The sequence below is a fragment of the Zeus faber genome (genome assembly GCF_960531495.2).
Source record: "Zeus faber genome assembly, chromosome: 4".
NCBI classification, from domain to species: Eukaryota; Metazoa; Chordata; class Actinopteri; order Zeiformes; family Zeidae; genus Zeus; species Zeus faber.
In genome coordinates, this window is record NC_137191.1 from 12924588 (window position 1) to 12942465 (window position 17878).

General features: G+C 47.5%; 1 protein-coding gene across 2 annotated transcripts; it reads left to right on the forward strand.

Annotated features, from left to right (window-relative positions):
* Window positions 1-4057: 4057 nt before the first annotated feature.
* On the forward strand, window positions 4058-16052 carry slc25a10b (solute carrier family 25 member 10b). Of its 2 annotated transcripts, XM_079999733.1 has the most exons (12): window positions 4058-4353; window positions 7437-7556; window positions 8300-8414; window positions 8996-9044; window positions 9509-9550; window positions 9628-9671; window positions 9755-9825; window positions 12138-12230; window positions 12981-13058; window positions 13305-13361; window positions 14181-14298; window positions 14456-16052. In XM_079999733.1, exons 1-11 carry the CDS (start codon window positions 4264-4266, stop codon window positions 14280-14282), a joined length of 861 nt encoding a protein of 286 aa, XP_079855859.1. In that variant the 5' UTR covers window positions 4058-4263; the 3' UTR covers window positions 14283-14298; window positions 14456-16052. The 2 variants fall into 2 exon arrangements, with proteins under 2 accessions (XP_079855859.1, XP_079855858.1); XM_079999732.1 differs by having other exon boundaries at window positions 4059-4353; window positions 14181-16052.
* Window positions 16053-17878: the final 1826 nt, after the last annotated feature.

Sequence of the window (17878 nt, forward strand, 5' to 3'; positions counted from 1 at the left end):
AACATAAATGATGTACTGAATGTGCTTCGTACATGTTTTTTTGTTGTTTGTTTTGTTTTATACGTTACACCGATCAGTCACAACTTTAAAACCACTGACAGGTGAAGTGAATAACATTCCTCATCTTGTTCCAATGTCATCTGTCAAGGGGTGGGATATATTAGGCAGCAAGTGAACAGTCAGTTCTTGGAGTTGATGTGTTGGAAGCAGGAAAAATGGACAAGCGTAAGGATCTGAGCGACTTTGACAAGGACCAAATTATGATGGCTAGAAGAGCGTGGGTCAGAGCATCTCCGCAACGGCAGGTCTTGTGGTGTGTTCCCAGTATGCAGTGGTTAGCACCTACCAAATGTGGTCATGGGCGCCCATGGGCTCATTGATGTGCATGGAGAGCGAAGTCTAACCCGTCCCTCCGATCCCACAGAAGAGCTACTGTAGCACAAATTGGTGAAAAAGTTAATGCTGCTATGATAGAAAGGTGTCAGAACACACAGTGCATCACAGCTTGCTGCGTATGGGGCTGTGTAGCTGCAGACCGGTCAGAGTGTCCATGCTGACCCTTGTCCACCACCGAAAGCTCCTACAATGGATACCTGAGCTTCAGAACTGGACCATGGAGCAATGGAAGAAGGTGGCCTGCTCTGATGAATCAAGTTTTCTTCTCCATCATGTGGATGGCCGGGTGCGTGTGCGTCGTTTACCTGGGGAAGAGATGGCACCGGGATGCACTATATGAAGAAAGGAAGTCGGTGGAGGCAGTGTGACAATCTTGGCAATGTTGTGCTGGGAAACCTTGGGTCCTGGAATTCATGTGGAAGTGACTTTGACACGTACCACCAGCTTGAACATTGTTGCAGACCAAGTACACCCCTTCATGGCAACGGTATTCCCTGGTGGCAGTGGCCTCTTTCAGCAGGATAATGCACCCTGCCACACTGCAAAAAATGTTTCAGGAATGGTTTGAGGAACATGACAAAGAGTTCAATGTGTTGACAGGTCCTCCAAAAAAAACCCAGATCCGATCCGATAGAGCATCTGTGGGATGTGCTGGAACAACAAGCCCGATCCGTGGGAGCACCGCTTCACAACTTCCAGGACTTGAAAGGATCTGATGCTGACGTCTTGGTGCCAGATACCACAGGACACCTTCAGAGGTCTTGTGGAGTCCATGCCACCACGGGTCAGAGCTCTTTTGAGGGAGGGGGGGATTGTACACAATATTAGGCAGGTGGTTTTAATGTTTTGGCTGAGTGGTGTATATAACCAATATCGTTTGACACATTTTATTTAAATTTTCGGAGTACCCCCTGCAGCACTCCCTGGTACGAGCACCCCCATTTGAGAAACACTGACCCGCCTCCATACAGCCCCACTGATTAGAGAAAGCGTCTGAGATGTCTTGGAATATGTGGCGTCCCAAGACAATACCCATTGTATAAGATAATTATTAACAGCTTAAATGCTCCACATGAGCTAGGTGTGAATACACCCGTAACTTCATGTACTGTTTGGATATTTCATATTCATGCTGTTACGAGAAGAAAGGCCAAGTCAGCCGAAAATAACCACCGTTTTGAGGTTGTGAATTATACATTTCAATGTGGGATGTAGAGGGCGCAAGGTTAAAGTATGGCATCTAAATTGATGGATTATTGATAAAAAAATTAATTTGATAGCTCTCCCAAATCCTATTTTGGCATATCATCAGGGGTGGGTAGATTATGAATTGGAACATCTCTATTTTAACAAGGAACCTTATTATTAAAAACTCATATAGAATAAATAATCTGACTACATGACGCATATTCAAAGGAATGTTTGACACAATCGGCAGGGACAGAATTAAAAGCAGAGAGGGAAAATCCGGGATCCGAACGTAAAATTCCACTCGGGGATTTTGAGTCCACCGTGGGAATTTGCTAAACAGCACAACCTGGAGGTCCAAGTACTCAGTGAAATCACCCGATCGGTGCATGGGTGGAGCCAAATAAATGGCAAGACCATTACTTTCTTAACCTGGAGTCATCCAGCTCTGATTAAAACCACCTCAGCATGACAAAATCCCGTCGAAAACAGAGCGGTAAAAGCAGCGCCTCTGCTCAAAGTTCGGCCGGCGGTGCAAAGTGCATTGGAATGGACATTGGCTTCCCAAACAATTTGGACCTTGACACTGTTTGGAGAACAAAGTTATGTTTTGTCTCCGAGGACCAAGAATTCTGCAACACAACATTAAAATCAGCAGCCAGTTCTGTTCTCTGTTAATGGCACATACGAGGTATGTGGAAAATAAAACTCATCAGTGTTTCAATTACAACTGTCTCCAACTCAATGAATTTCGCAATTTTTTTCTTTATTCATAATATTGCGAATGCAACATCCATCAGTGAGAGACGGAAAACAAAAAGGTCCCAAAGGTGGTGGTTTATCCCACTGCACCGTCTAAGCCAGGCGGCTGCTGGTCATGTTTTCGGACGGAAAGAATATCCGAGAGCTGGCCTCCTGTGTGTCATGTTGGCATTTTCGAATGCGGCAGTCGTGCCGCCGTTGTCAAGGTTAAGGGCCTACGGGCCCCAACCTTGTCTTCATTTGGATTGGGGCCTCGAAAACCTTCGACCGCGGCGGCGTGCGGCGCAGAATCTATTTCAAATCGTCCTTCCCCCCAGTTGTTCAGATACGACGTCGAAAGAATTTACATGTGATTTATTCCGACGGTCACACAGGCAGAGACCGGCGTCGAGGGCCGCTAGTAAACACCTGCCGCGCTTCCAGGGGCCTTTGAAACGCCTGCACGTCCGCCCTGCGCGGGGCCCGCACGGAGGCCCCTGACACCGCGCTGACCTTTCCTGGCGCGGCTCCAGACAATGTCCGCCAGCATTCCTGCACAAAGGTCTCGGTCATATGATCGAGGGGCTAACTTTGGGTTGCACGTGCGGGGGGGGTTGGGGCGCTTTTTTTTTTATTTTTTTTACAATAGAAGCCCCAAATTTCTATGTTGTTCAATTATTTGTGTCTTCATATTATGGCTGGTATGGCTGCATAGATTAACTCAAGTTTACTTGTGTCGGTTCATCTATTCACGTTTGAGTGCATATTTGTTCTTTCTTATATGATCTTCATTTGTATCGCTTTTTAAAAATTGTTTCCCTTTTCCCGCTGCTCTCACACCCGAATTACCCTCCGGGGATTAATATACATTAGTGAAATCTTATCCTAAATGTATACCTATTATCCCATAATAATTGCACAACTGGCATCAATAGATATAGCGATTCCCTGGAAGCTGCATACTGTATACAAACAGTGTCGGCAGAAATAAACCATGTTTTATAATTGTTCATATTTTTCAATCGTGGTGTTATGTTGGGAGGGGGGCGAGGTGAAATGTGTCGTGTGCTACTTTCAAAAGGAAATACTGGAAGTGATCTCCGGTGTTGCAAGACCGAAGTTTCCAAGCTGAACTCATTCATCAGGTGTCGCCACCCAAAGTGGGAACGGGTGGGTTGGGGAACGCACGGCGGAACTGGGAGCCCACCGGCGGTTCTGCGGGTGAACCCCCCCCCCTTCCCCTCCCCTCCCCTCCCCCGGTCCATTTGCGGGCGCCGAGCCGCGTTCGCCTTAAAGGCGCGCGCGGAGCTTCCAGCGTTTTCGGTCCGACCACGCGGGTGCGTGTCACTTTAATAAAAAAAAAAAAAACCCAAAACAAACAAAAAAAAACAAAAAAAAAAAAACCCCCACGCAGCCTCTTGACAGCGGTGGCAGGCGAGCAGCGTGCGGCGCGCCGACCGCCGAGTCCTCCGACGGGGTGAACGCGCAGTTCGCCGCTTGGTTGCCCTTCCAAATTAAGCACGCGGGGACGACCGGACCGGACCGGACCGGACGACCTTTGGATCCGGCGGGCGCAAGGGAGGGCGGAGGCGGAGGAGGAGGAGGAGGAGGAGGGCGGAGGAGGAGGAGGAGGAGGAGGAGGAGGAGGGCGGAGGAGGGCGGAGGGAGGGAGGCAGCTCCTCGGCGCGCCGACGCAATTGGCTGCGCTCGCGACCACCGCTCGCCTCTCGCGGACAGCGTCGCACGTGCACACGATGTGACGCGCGCGCGCCAGCCAAGGTCTCTCCCACTCGGCGTCACGCTCCGGCGAGAGACCCCGCGGCCACGGGACCGTTAGCGCGCCACGGCGGTGAGGGGAGGGGGGCGGACAGCGGATCGGATCGGATCGGATCGGATCGGATCGGATCGGATCGGAAGGGACCGAGGCTTCGCGGCGCCATGACGGAGAAGCGCATGTCGCGGTGGTACTTCGGGGGCATCGCCTCCTGCGGGGCCGCGTGCTGCACGCACCCGCTCGACCTCGTCAAGGTGAGTGTGTGTGAGAGAGAGCGAGAGAGAGAGTGAGTGAGTGAGTGAGTGAGTGAGTGAGTGAGTGAGTGAGTGTGTGTGTGTGTGTGTGTGTGTGTGGGCGCTGCGCTGAGCTGCGCTGCGCGAGATGCAGGAAGTGGACGCGCGAGCGGCGTGGCGCGGCGGGCCCGCGGCGCCGCGCCACCAGCTGTTCTGCTGCGTGGACGGAAGACGTCACGTCCACATCTGCCTCTGCTTCCATTTGGATGTAGGTTTTCCCCCTGTCCCAGAAGTGGACTCCCGCGGGAAGAGGATGAGTGTCGAATGGGGAAAAAAAAAAAAAAAATGTGGCGAAAGAATAATAATATATAATAATATATAAATAATGTAGAAATGTCCCAAGTGTTTGTTATTGGGACCGAGTTAGGCTGCGAGGGGAGTTCAACTTCTCCACCTGCGATGACACTCATCGTCATCATCATCTTCCATTCAGTTCTGATAACTAACTAACTAACTAACAAATGAACAAACGAGGGAAGGAAGGAAGGAAGGAAGGAAGGAAGGGTCACACGTCAAGAGTTCTGAGATTAAAGCCATTGATCGCTGCGCACTAAATCAGAAATGTGACCTTAATCCGAGAACTCTTGACTGTTTGTCTCTGAATGATGACATAAATGGCTGAGGTCACCCCGCCGTGGTGCCCTCCTCCTCCACATCCGGTTGCAACTGAGCATTTCAATGTGGTTTCGCGCTGGTTAGGCCCCGGGTTGACGCTCCCAGGCAGCCGTCGCCCGTTGCCGGCGTGCGGCTCGCTCTAAACGGAGGCTGCTTTCGGCGCCGGCTCGCGGGCGACGGGGACGTGGCCGACCGCTCTGCGAACGAGGAGAAAAGCGCCACAAGACGAACAACAACCGCAAGCGGCGCGGCAGCGTTCGGTCCTGCGCTGGGTAACGATGTTGACACAGTCGCCAATTACCCAACGATTTTGCACGGTGCTTCCCCAGCTGCAGCCAGTTCGACGACCGGCACTGCGAAATGCGGGTGAACTGTACAATAAACCTATGGCTACGCGCAATATGTGTCCGGCTTAAATTAAGAATTGAAAAAACTTGCTTCCTGTGTTTTGGAAACCACAGAGCTCACCCCGGGGATATAAACCCGTGTGACCTTCAGTCTCTAAGTGGGCAACATGCAACTCACTAACCTACCTGGGTTGATGAGTTGGTTTTACGATATTTAATTAATATCTAGGGCCTTGTACTGCGAGCCTGCCTCAACTCGCTCGATGTGCTTTCAAATGTCTCCACGTCCACAGTAGTAAGGCGCTGTGGGCTTTTTCAAACGTCTCCACGTCCACAGTAGTAGGGCGCCGTGGGCTTTTTCAAACGTCTCCACATCCACAGTAGTAAGGCGCCGTGGGCTCTGGCTGCAGCTGTCCACATCTGTGCAAACACAGCCGGGCCCTGTCCGCTCTGGACACACATCTACCAGACGGACCTCAGCACCGTCTGAGGATGGGGAAAAAAAACAACAAACACAATTTGTTTACCCAATGAATCCACTTTGCTCCCTTGCAAAACAACAACGCCCGAGTGGCGGTTTTAAACCTTTAACCGAGCAGCGCTTAACCTCTCCTCGCTCTCACGCAGAAAAACCGACGGCACGGATTTTAAATTTAGAGCCAACCGCCGTGTGTTTTGGTGCTGGCGCTGTACTCGCACGGCTCGGAGCGGCTTGCGCAATGGCGCTTTGCTCTGTGTTGAACCAGCTCTGCCCCAGTGACAGAATAGAGGCGGCTGTTTGCCCTGACCTGGGCGCACGGTGCGTATTAGAGCGGAAAAAACATCCCAATCGTAGACCGAGTCGCGTCAGCACCGTCGCTGCCTGGAACCCGGCCCAGTGGGGTGATGCGTGACCGTTGTCTGCAACAGTACTTACCCTCATACTGTGACGAAACAAACAATTTGCGCAATGCCGACGAGTGAAACAAACGACATTTCTGCACCTTTAGCGCGCTGGCAAATAAGGACAGGGTTTGCTCTGAGGAGAGCAAACGAAAATGGTATTTGGAAGTAATAAAGGTAGTAAAATGAAAAAAGTGAGGATTAATGACATTTATAAATCCAGATAAATGAGGCATTCTTCATATGATGTACAGTTTATTAAATCAGATCTTAAAGGGGACCTATTATGCTCCTTTTCAACAAGTTAATATATGGTCTTTGAGGTCCCCAAAACATGTTTTAAAATTATTTTTTTTCCTGAAAATACCCCTCAGGTTATGCATTCTAGACATTCTAACATGCGTCCAATCCACCCTGTCTGAAAACGGGCTGTTTCCCCAGGCCCCGAGTTTGAGCTTCATTCAGTTGCATTTCTCCGTAAACTTTCACCGATTTCACCGTATCAGTTCGCTAAAAAATCTGTATCTGTACAAATTTGAGGGGAGAAATAAACAGTCCGGTTGCCGGATCTTCACTCATGTTAGGTCGGCGAGGCGAAAGTTTGAAAGTTTGTTCTGACGGCAGGGCTTATTTGCGGAAACGGCGGAAATGAGTTCAAACAAGTACGCCCGCGGATTTATTTGGGGAAAATGTGGAGCGGATGGCGCGCCGCAGCCTACAGTGCAGTCAACCTCCCATGGACACACACACACACACACACACACGCACACACACACACACACACAGAAAATGCTCACATTTCCCTTGTCTGCAGCTTTGTCACGGACAGTTGCTATTTATTCCTCTTTTGAAATATTTGTGCTGGTCTCTGCAACCAACACAGCACTTCCTATGCTTGACTCTTAGCTTGGATGCTTATGTGTCTGGCCACTCTCCAGGCACGGGTGGAGATACTCAGATGGGGAGGGGGTTCTAATTCTAATTAAGTTACGTATATTACTGCAATGACGTATACTGGCGCAGCAAAGCCAAACCGCTCGTTCTAGGACATGTTTTCTGAAATCGACAGCTTGTAATAAATTGACTGTGTTGTCTTATTTCAGTTTGTGTGTTAGTTGTCCCTGCAGAGACCCAAATGTAGGGGGAAAAACAAGCAGCGCCGCTGGCGATAAAGTGCAGTTGCATTCCTCCCCCTCTCAGGTTCACCTGCAGACACAGCAGGAGGTGAAGATGAGGATGATGGGGATGGCCGTGCACGTGGTGAAGAGCGACGGCCTCCTGGCTCTGTACAGCGGCCTCTCCGCCTCGCTCTGCCGACAGGTGTGTGTGTGTGTGTGTGTGTGTGTGTGTGTGTGTGTGTGTGTGTGTGTGTGTGTGTGTGAGTCATATGAAGTGACAGACTCCATCACTGTGTTGTTTTCCTTACTGTAGCATATTGCCATAGACCACCTCTTTGGACAACTTTCACTGATGTGTGATAAACATTTTTTATTACAGATTTGAATGTTTAATTGTTCACTTGGATGGATTTCAAATAGATAAATGACATTGATTTCATGGATTGGGCCATCAATAGATTGTAAATCAAAGCGTTCCTACGAATGACAGAATGAAGACTGAGACGCTTTTATGCATTTATGGACATGATCAAAGTTTGGCTTCTGATTTCTTATCGTCCGTAAATTGTAAATTATCAGGCGGTAATACCCTGTCTACCTGGAAGTAGGGCAGCCACTGCTCAGTGTCGGAGAAAAATATAATAATAAAGGAAGAGTAAGAGAATAAGGTGTGTTCCCTCCGATCTGTTTCTCATCCTGGGCGGATCGAGGCGACAGGATGGAACCTGCTGGACGTACTGGCTCTGCAGCGTTGGAGCACTGTGGGCTCCCCCTGGCGGCAGGAATGTGGAACATTGGCCTTTCTCATTCAAAATCCTGTCTTTTAAGCTTTTATGAATCAAATTCTCTTTTTCTCTATTGATCCCTTTAATACTTTTTTTTTTTTTTTTTTTCATCCATTTAACCTCCATTCATCTTCTCCTTTGCCCCCTTGTTGCTCGCTAGATGTCCTATTCCCTGACCAGGTTTGCCATCTATGAGACGGTGAGAGACATGTTGGGCAGCGCGAATCAAGGTCCAATGCCGTTCTACCAGAAGGTCCTGCTCGGAGCTTTTGGAGGTAGGAAGAAGACGTGTTCATTTATGAATTTACATTTTATATTTCTCTTCCTTGCGTTTACGTATCGACTCAATGCTTTGTATATTACTTTGGCCGATCGCTTTTCATGTGCCTTAAATGTGAATTAACCACGTTAACTTTCTGTTTCCCACATCTCCCGTTGGCACTAGGGCTGGGTATTGTTAAAAAAAAGTGGTACCTTAAAGTGATACCGATACCAATGGAGTACTTCTGTTTGACCGGAGACGTTCCGATAATACTTGGTATTGGGTTATTTCCGTCGATACCCTACATTTATTGAGTACCAACACTCAGCCCTGGCAATGATCCTGCTGATGTCAGCTGTTAAATTTGCATGAATATGTTCATTTGGAGACACACTTTGCGCAATCATTTATTTCCATTGATGGTATTTTTATTTGTATATTATTTGCGTTTTCACAATGTGGCGCCAGCGTCAATGTGCTTGTATACTGTACGTCCACGAGGCCGGGGCTGAAGGCCGTCATTCGTGCATGCGTATACGTGAGCGCGTCGTCGTATGATTTACCGCTCGTATGTGCACGTATCTCTCTGAACAGGTTTCACTGGAGGTTTCGTCGGGACGCCAGCAGACATGGTGAACGTCAGGTAAGATTGTGTCGACATGCAGTGTAACCTCTGATCGAAGAGGCTTTATCTCTGTTTGTTTTTGCGTGGGTGGCGGGTCCATCCCCGGGGGCACAGGAGTAATCGGTAGCTTTTAAAGTTAAGATGAGATAAGATATCGCTTAAGTTGTAATTGTTTAGTAGAGCCATTCAGCCGTGGCTTTTATAGTTGGGGGGGAATAAAAATGCAAAACATGCTAAATCAGATCGGACTCAGATTTGCAGAGTCAGCTTTTTATTTGTATTTCTTTTTTGCGCATGATTTGGATAAAGAACCCCCAAATATCAAACAGTCTGAAGTCATAACGAGGGAAGAGGCGTGTGTGGAGGAAATAAAAGCAAATAAAGTCATATTGCCAGTCTTTCCTTTGTCGGATGTGGGCTGTCCGGCCTCCGTTTTCTGTTTTTAAAGATGAAGTAAGTCAGCTTTCTCCCCCCACCCCCAGGATGCAGAATGACGTCAAACTGGCACCGGAGCTGAGGAGGAAGTGAGTTGGGCAACACGCCGCTTCACCCGATAATGTCCCCAAACCTCATGTTGACGTGTTCTTCTCCTCCTCTCCAGCTACAAACATGCCGGTGATGGCCTCGTCAGAGTCTTCAGGGAAGGTAAGATCCGAGGCGCAGTTGAATGGAAGGTGCAGAACGGACGCCGGCCGTGACTGAGCCGCGTCCTCCTCCTGTCTCCACAGAAGGCATGAGGAAGCTGTTTTCGGGCGCCTCCATGGCCTCCAGCAGAGGAGCTCTGGTCACCGTGGGACAGGTGAGGGGGGGGGTCCGTGTTTGTCGTCGTGCCAGTAAGAATCCCGTGCGGGAAGCGAGAAGAGGGTCGAAGGTCGGCGACGGGGAAACCCACTCAAGACGGTCGGAGTGGAGCTCCGTGCGGGATTTGGGGAGATTGTTTTTTTGGGCGTGTTTACGGGCGGGATTTGGGGGGAGGCGTGATGTCGTGTGTCGGGCGCGGTTGAGGTTGAGCCCGGTGGGATACTCCGTTCTGATCAGTCAATAGCGGGGATCGGCGGTCAAGGTATTTCTGAATAATAACCGCTATCTGCTCATAAGGACCGTTACCAGGGGCAGCCACTTTTGCCCGGCTTCACCTCCCACGGGTTGCGCCGCCTTCATGCTCATGCACAAACTCGCAAGCGGCGCCATCTTGTGACGCTACTTTGAAACTACAGTGGAAAAGTCAAAGCGTTCAGCGCAAGGTGTAACCATGTCCAAGTAGTTTAGTCAAGTCATTTTCTTTTGTAGATAAGATCGTTCACTGCAGTTTTGCGGTGTTAGCTGCGTTGTTTTGAGCTGTTTTACGAGTTCTAAAATGATTCCAAATCAATATTCCGTCATAATGTATTGTTTTATTAAGTAAGTAGCGTGTAATGAGCGGGATAATGTGCAGCCGGGCATTATTCCTTTCTTGTCTCTTTTCTATCATCATACTGTACCTTCGTCCAGCAGTGAGAACCATGTTACTCATACTATATTTATCTTTTCGGCAATCAAGCCCCGTCCCCTCAGCTGTGAATACTGGTTTTAAATGTCAACATCCCACATGCACAGGAGCTGGACGTGCTCCCATCAGATAAATGTGAGAAAGTGAGATAGTAAAGCAGTAGAACGGCAAAGTAGGAAAACAAACAGGTAACTTTTGTGTTTGCAGGTGAACTTTTGGTTGTGTAAGTAATGTGTCGTTGTGCACAACTAATTTACCCTTTTACATAATTCAATTATTATTATTTTTTTTTACAAAGTCAGCAATTATTTTTCAGGGGGTGCGCATAGAACGTAATACTATGCGGCAAATGCGGTCTCCCCGTTACAGAAGTGCAGGATTTATTATTTACAGGTATTTACACAAAAACATCCAGTTTTTAGGGACGGTTTTTTTTTTGGAACGGGACAGTCCCTTAACACAGTTGTGTTAAAAAATTATATTTTTTGTTTCATACATGAAGAAAACAAACAAGAACAAATGGATGGACATACAAAGCCGGGAAATCCTAGAACCGGAGCTGGGCGATCGCGTGCCTTGTTTTTATTTTAATGTTTTTTGGGCGCCTGCCCCTCTTAACATCTCTGCACGGGACTCAGAGCAGGGAATGTGACGTGATCATCCGCGGTTACTCAACAACTCTGAGCGGAGAGGGGGAGAGACTCCGCCCCCCCGCCCCTCCCTCCCTCTAGCCCGTCTCTCCCTCTGCCCCTCTTCCCCCTCCTCCCTCTTCCCCTCCCTTCCTCTCTCTCTTCCCTGCTTTCCCTCCCTCCCTTTGCCCCTCTCTCCCTCTTTCCCTCTTCCCCTCTCTCTCTCTTCCCTGCTTTCCCTCTCTCCCTCTTCCCCTCCTCCCCTCACTCCCTCTTCCCCGCTTCCCCTCTGCCCCTCTCCCTCCCTCCCTCTCTCCCTCTTCCCCTCCCTCCCTTTGCCCCTCTCTACCTCTCCCCCTCCCTCCCTCTTCCGCGCTTCCCCTCTCTCCCTCTTCCCTCCCTCCCTTTGCCCCTCTCTCCCTCTTCCCTCCCTCCCTTTGCCCCTCTCTCCCTCTTCCGTGCTTCCCCTCTCTCCCTCTCTCCCTCTTCCCCGCTTCCCTTCTCTCCCTCTTCCCTGCTTTCCTCCCTCCCTCTTCCCCTCCTCCCCTCACTCCCTCTTCCCCTCTGCCCCTCTCTCCCTCTTTCCCTCTCCCGCTCTCTCCCTCTCCCCCTCTCCTCTCCTGTTTGATAGCATGAAAAAATTGCATTCACTCCGTCTCACCGCTCTGATTTTTCTTGGCGGATTAAAAATAAAAAAAAATCGTCCGTTGTCAATCGGCGATCAACGGAGTCGATCGCCGATTGATGATTTAATCGTAAATCTGCCCAAGCCTAGCCAGGCGCAGTGAAATGCAGTTAAATACACTTTGAAAGAGGGATGTTCCAGCACTCTGTGATTTTTGCACTTCTGAAAAGTCTCAAAATAAATCAGAACATCTTAACATCGGTCATCCTGAAGACAATTACTATCATCTAATAATTTTTTATGAATAACTTTTTTTTTCTTTCTCTCCGTTTTCTTCTTCCCTCCTTTCTGTTGCATTCCATCCGTAGCTGGCGTGTTACGAACAGGCCAAGCAGCTGGTGTTGGGAACAGGCATGATGGGGGACAACATATTCACACATTTCCTTTCCAGCTTCATTGCTGTGAGTGTGAAAAAGCCGTTTTCTCATCTCCATCCATCTATGTCCGTCTTGTTTGTCCGTCCAGAGAGTTTATAAGTTGTAATGTTTGTCATGCTTGTATGGGTTGCTGCTACGTCAAGACGGGGCTTTAACAAAGTGGGCCCTGGTTTGCGCACAACAGGATCACTATTTCAAACCAAAACCGGAAATGACAGACTTGGAGAGATGGATCATTTATTCATCCCATTCACGGAGGGAAATTGCTGAATGACAGCAGTTCACATAGAAAATTGATAATTAATTAATTAATAATAATAATAAAAATTATACATAAAAAAAGGAAATTTGGCAATAACCTTTAAAATGATCAATAAGATAAACATTAGAAATAAACTAAATAATTATCAAATAATAAAAAAAAAATACATTTTGCATTAAAAACTAAAATATGTTTTAAACCCAAAACATAAACAATGAACATTTGGTCAAATACAATAACTCTAAACAATTAACACTAAAAATAAACCGAGCAATAATCCAGAAAAATATACCTTAAAATAAACAACAAATATTTGGCAATATACAATTAACAACACGTGCTTTGCTGAGTGTCCTGGGATGCATTTAAGTGTCAGTAAGATGTTCCCAGTGTTAAATGTGTGCGATGGTAAAACGTTAAAGAACAGCCGTTCAGCAGACGACTGGTCCCTGCAGACGACTGGTCTCGCTAAATGTTTACGCCCCCACCCCTCAAACGATGTCTCTCTGCAGGGAGGCTGCGCCACATTCCTTTGTCAACCTCTGGATGTGGTGAAAACGAGGCTGATGAACTCCAAGGGAGAGTACACGGTGAGTGCCTGCTCTCTCTCTCTCTCTCTCTCTCTCTCTCTCTCTCTCCTCTCTCTCTCTCTCTCTCTCTCTCTCTCTCTCTCTCTCTCTCTCTCTCTCTCTCTCTCTCTCTCTCTCTCTCTCTCTCTCTCTCTCTCTCTCTCTCTCTCTCTCTCTCTCTCTCTCTCTCTCTCTCTCTCTCTCTCTCTCTCTCTCTGACCTTCCTCCTCCGTCGTCTAAACCGTCCCGTTTTGTGTGTCACCGCAGGGGGTCAAGCATTGTCTCCGGGAAACTGCCAGACTGGGGCCCCTGGCGTTCTATAAGGTTGGCGATTCTCTCTTCTTACCCGTTGCACCGTAAGAGGCTTTCAGGGGGTGGTATACCCAAGCTTTTTTTCGGGCGTAGTCGCTTCCGCCGCCGCTCCTCGGTAACCGGGGATCAGAGTTGTTAATGGAAGGGAAGTTTCTCCGAGCGGATTCACAGAGCCCGTATTCATTTTGGCCGAAACATTTGAAAATGGAAAGAGCCGGCGGCCAGAGTGTTAGTCCAACTACAAAAGCTTTTACCAAGGCGTCCGTAAGGAATTGGACGGCGACACATTTCAATCAAGCAATTAACAGGAGCATAAAGTACAGATTGTCGGCTTCGAGGTGAAAGCGTTGAGATGAATATTGATTCCGTTGTTTTGAAATAACAGCCCTTTTCATGCGTAGTCCCTTATTTCAGGCGACCAAAAGTATTTGGACAGCTTAGTATTATGTTCCAATTAGGCGCATATTGTTATATTGTTGTCATTATTTTGGATGGATGTGGAGTGACTTGCAGATGTCTCTGATCAGTCAGCATTACCACACGTTGAATTTCTCACCCCCTGGTCTCGTCCAAGAGCACGAACAACATTTCTGTGTGTGTCTCAATGGGAATTCAGCTGTAAAATACTCAAACGCTCCATGGGATGCATGACTGGCCCAATGGCTAGGCTGAAAAGGGCTTTAGGCGTGAAAAGCAGCCGTTGGTCATCACGATCAAGACGGGTATCGAGGGAGCTCTGATTGGATGATTTGAGTGGAAGCTCCTTCTGGCTGAGAGGGAAGTCGGTGGAGGAGAAACGTCAGTTGTGCGTTATGTGTTTTTTTTCCGCAGGGCTTGGTCCCCGCAGGGATTCGGCTGATTCCGCACACCGTGTTGACATTCATCTTCCTGGAGCAGCTCAAAAAGAACTTTGGCATCCGCATCATTTCCTGAGCCCCTTGACCGCCAGGTGACGGCGCCTTCTTTTTCCCCCCGACGCCCCGACCTGTCGTCCGGTCTCCGCAGTTTTCGTGCACATTTAAATGATCCTTCAAATAATGTGATGCTAGATTTCTTAAACTGGATTGCTTTTTTTTGTTTTCTTCTCGCTGTTCTGGCTGAAGAAGAGGTTGGATAGAGAGGCATTGTCGAAATTTGGTCGTCGTTGATCCTGCTAAGTATTATGTTAACGGTTGCTAATGTTTAATAGAGCTGGCTGATTTTACGTTTGCTAAAAATGTGGTGAATTTCTAATTTCAGAATTTTGAATTATGTCAATGTGTGCCTGATACTAATTAATTTAATTATGCTGTAATGTAAATTAACTCTTAATTCCTGTAGCCAGTACATTTACTGAAACCAATGCTGGACTGAGTTTTAGGATCGTTAGAACTAATATAATGTGCTTTTTGTTTTACTATCGTACCTTTAAGAGCTGGATATGAACTACTCAATCAAAGTGCTGAGTTAGCCTTTACTTGATTATGCATTACTTCATTCCACTTCCTTTTGTAGATTTTATTTTTATTTTTTAGAGAATGAGGACCATTTTCGTTCTGTAATTTTAGGACAATGTTCGGTTAATAGTTGCGTTTTTCTCAAGAAGATTGTTTAAATCAGGGCATGCTAGAGTGGTACAGAGATTAAATGTTTTCTCATGAGGTCATCTGCAACACACCTCGGACCCTTAATGTTTCTCCTGGAGATCCCCGCTTGCTTAACGGTTGATTGTTTAATATTTAGAAAGCCAGTAGTATTGTCACACACTGAAATGCGATCTCTTAATTTACTATTTTCTTTGATTTCTTTAATGGTTTTCTGACTGAGGATGCTGTTTTATATTGCAAGGCACTTTACTGACCATGGACTTGATCATAACACCCTCAGCACACAGAAACATATTGCAAAACCTAAAAATCAAACTATTATGGAAATATATATTGTTGGAAGGCATCCTTGCCCTGATGTGTGTGGAAAACAAACGGTACATAATGAGAGGAGCCTTCAAATGATTTGTGTTTGCAGTCATCAATATGTTGTTGTTCTTTTGCTTAGGAGATTTGCTTTTAATTGTGTGTTAAATGTGATTTGTTTGAGGCATCATCCACTATATCCCAGTGGAGGCCCAGTTGTGCCCTACTGCCTTACATCCCTTCTCCGCCAGGGTGCAGCATGGAGCTCCACCTGCGTGTCCGGGTTCAAACCACGGCATCAATTAGATCAGTGCGTTTAGTTTCACCCCTGCAGTGTTCACATCCCATCACGTTGCTCCTAAACATGACCTGTGATTCAGCTCTGCCTTAATAAGGAGGGAACTTGGAAACTTTCTTACGGACACTCGTACACGCACACACACGCAACTACTGTTAAGTAAGGTTGTAAGGTAATGATTCTGGAATAAAAATACTAACGTAACTGACGTTGGAAATTTTGTCATTTTGTTTTGTTTGGCTGTGAAAACCGTGAACGTTTTTGTCCGACACACAGGATAGAACAGGCAAACGCTCCCTGCACCTCTTTGGCTCACAAGCCTCAGGCCCTTGACCTCGTGCACCGATCTGCTTTTTAAAATGTGTGTATTCTGCTGAGTCAAACATTTCAGATATGGCTGTGCCATATATTGTCATAATATGACCAATTATCCCATGAGATTTTGGTTGTGATAAGGTGATATAGTTAAATGTTGTCTTTGAAACTGCATTAAAGTAAAGTCATTTAGCTTCATTTATCTGAACTTCATAGAGTGTTCTTGCTGTTCTCATCACACCCCTACAGTACCTGCTAGGATGTATTATCAACAAATATTTTTTGGGTGTATCTTATGAAAGCACCAGTACTCATCCCCAAAATATCATCAGACTTACCTGTTCATCAAGAATATTAATTTAATTCCAGAGATCCCAAAGGCACAAGGACGTGGAGGGTCCCCTTGTGCACTCTTACATGTTATCATACCATACACCATAATACCACTCAGCCGATGTGGTCATTCATCAACATTACGAGCCGGGTCCAACCTTCCTGGCACCGCCATCATGTTCCCTGGGGACGTTCAACAAATGCTGATGAATTTGACAGAGATGCGCTTTTCCCATGGACAGGTGAACCCTCGTGTCTATCGCGCCATGAGCATCACTCATCCAGAAGTGTGTGTGTGCGTGTGTGTGTGTGTGTGTGTGTGTGTGTGTCTAAGTGCAGGGTTAATAACTGTCTATAATAACTAGTCTGCAGCAATGGGATGTCTGACTGGCATATACGGCCTCTCATTACTTTTATTACCTCGTTCAAATTTCTAAACTTGTCTCAAAGCGTTAAATATGCATACAGTTGTCTCCCAATCAAAGCCTCCCGTTAAGAGATAAGGGTATACTGAGTATACTGTGTGTACTGGTGCTACTAAGGCTTTCCAAGGAGCAAAATCTACTGTTACTTTAAAATAAAATGTGAAGAGTGCTGCCTCCTCACGACTTCAAAAATAACCCTGGCCTCATGCTGCCTCCGTATCCTATAGATGGCACGCACACACACACACACAGGCCTTTTAGTGCAACACTTGCCTGATATCAGACAGAATTGTCAGCTCATTATACTACATTTCCATCTTCACTCTGACATTGCCTCCACTCTTATTGATTTCCCTGGGGGAGGGGGATTCGATAATCCTAACCAATCACTAGAGACGTATCTGCCAGCCGTGCCAGCATACTGGTTTTTCCATGGGTTTTAAGAATGGAGCGGAGCAGAGTAATAACAAAAAAAAAAGTGAAGCAGAGTTGTATTCGGATTTCAAAGTAATTTGTACTTTCAATCGATTTAGGACGCCTTCGATGGGGCGCCATTGTTGTTATCACTCCTCCCTGGTTTCCGGGCGACGCACGGCTTGGGTGCGGCATGATTCCCGCCCGTGACGCTGATCGGCTTTCTTGTCACGATGCCGGACCGGAAGAATCAGTCAGCGCGGTGGTGTGGGCGGGGGCAAAGTCCGGACCCAGGCAAGGGCGGCACCATAAACCACAAAAGCCTGCTCAGATACTAAAGGAGGACACTCTCTCCATCATTCAGAGCGTTTGCGTAGCTTCTCCCAGCGTCACCATCGCAGCGCGGCCTCGGCGGCGGTCCTCTCATCTCTGTTTGACGGAACGATCTCAAGGCTGTGCAGCCGCGTGCGAACACAGAGCCAAAGCAAGGGAGTAAAGAAAATCTCTGTAAAAGTGGCGCTGAAAAGAGTGAAAGAGCGGAGAGTCTCTCCGTGACGCGCCGGCGTGACTTCGGCACAAAACTCCGTCCGGAACTGAGGCCCGGCGCGTTTCAAAAAGCGCACAAAGAGCGCCGGGGGCGAAGCGAAGGACGCCGGGAGGCAGATCAGGGAAGAAAACAATAGAGGATCCTCAGACAAAGACGAGCGCTGGCGCAGGTCCACGCAGCTTCCAAAAGACGAGATGAGAGGCGTCACCTGACTGTTGTCGGTACTGAGGAACCATCGTCCATCCTTGAGCTTGAATGTCGAATGCCGCCTTTGACATTGAATGGATAATTGATGTCATTGTTTC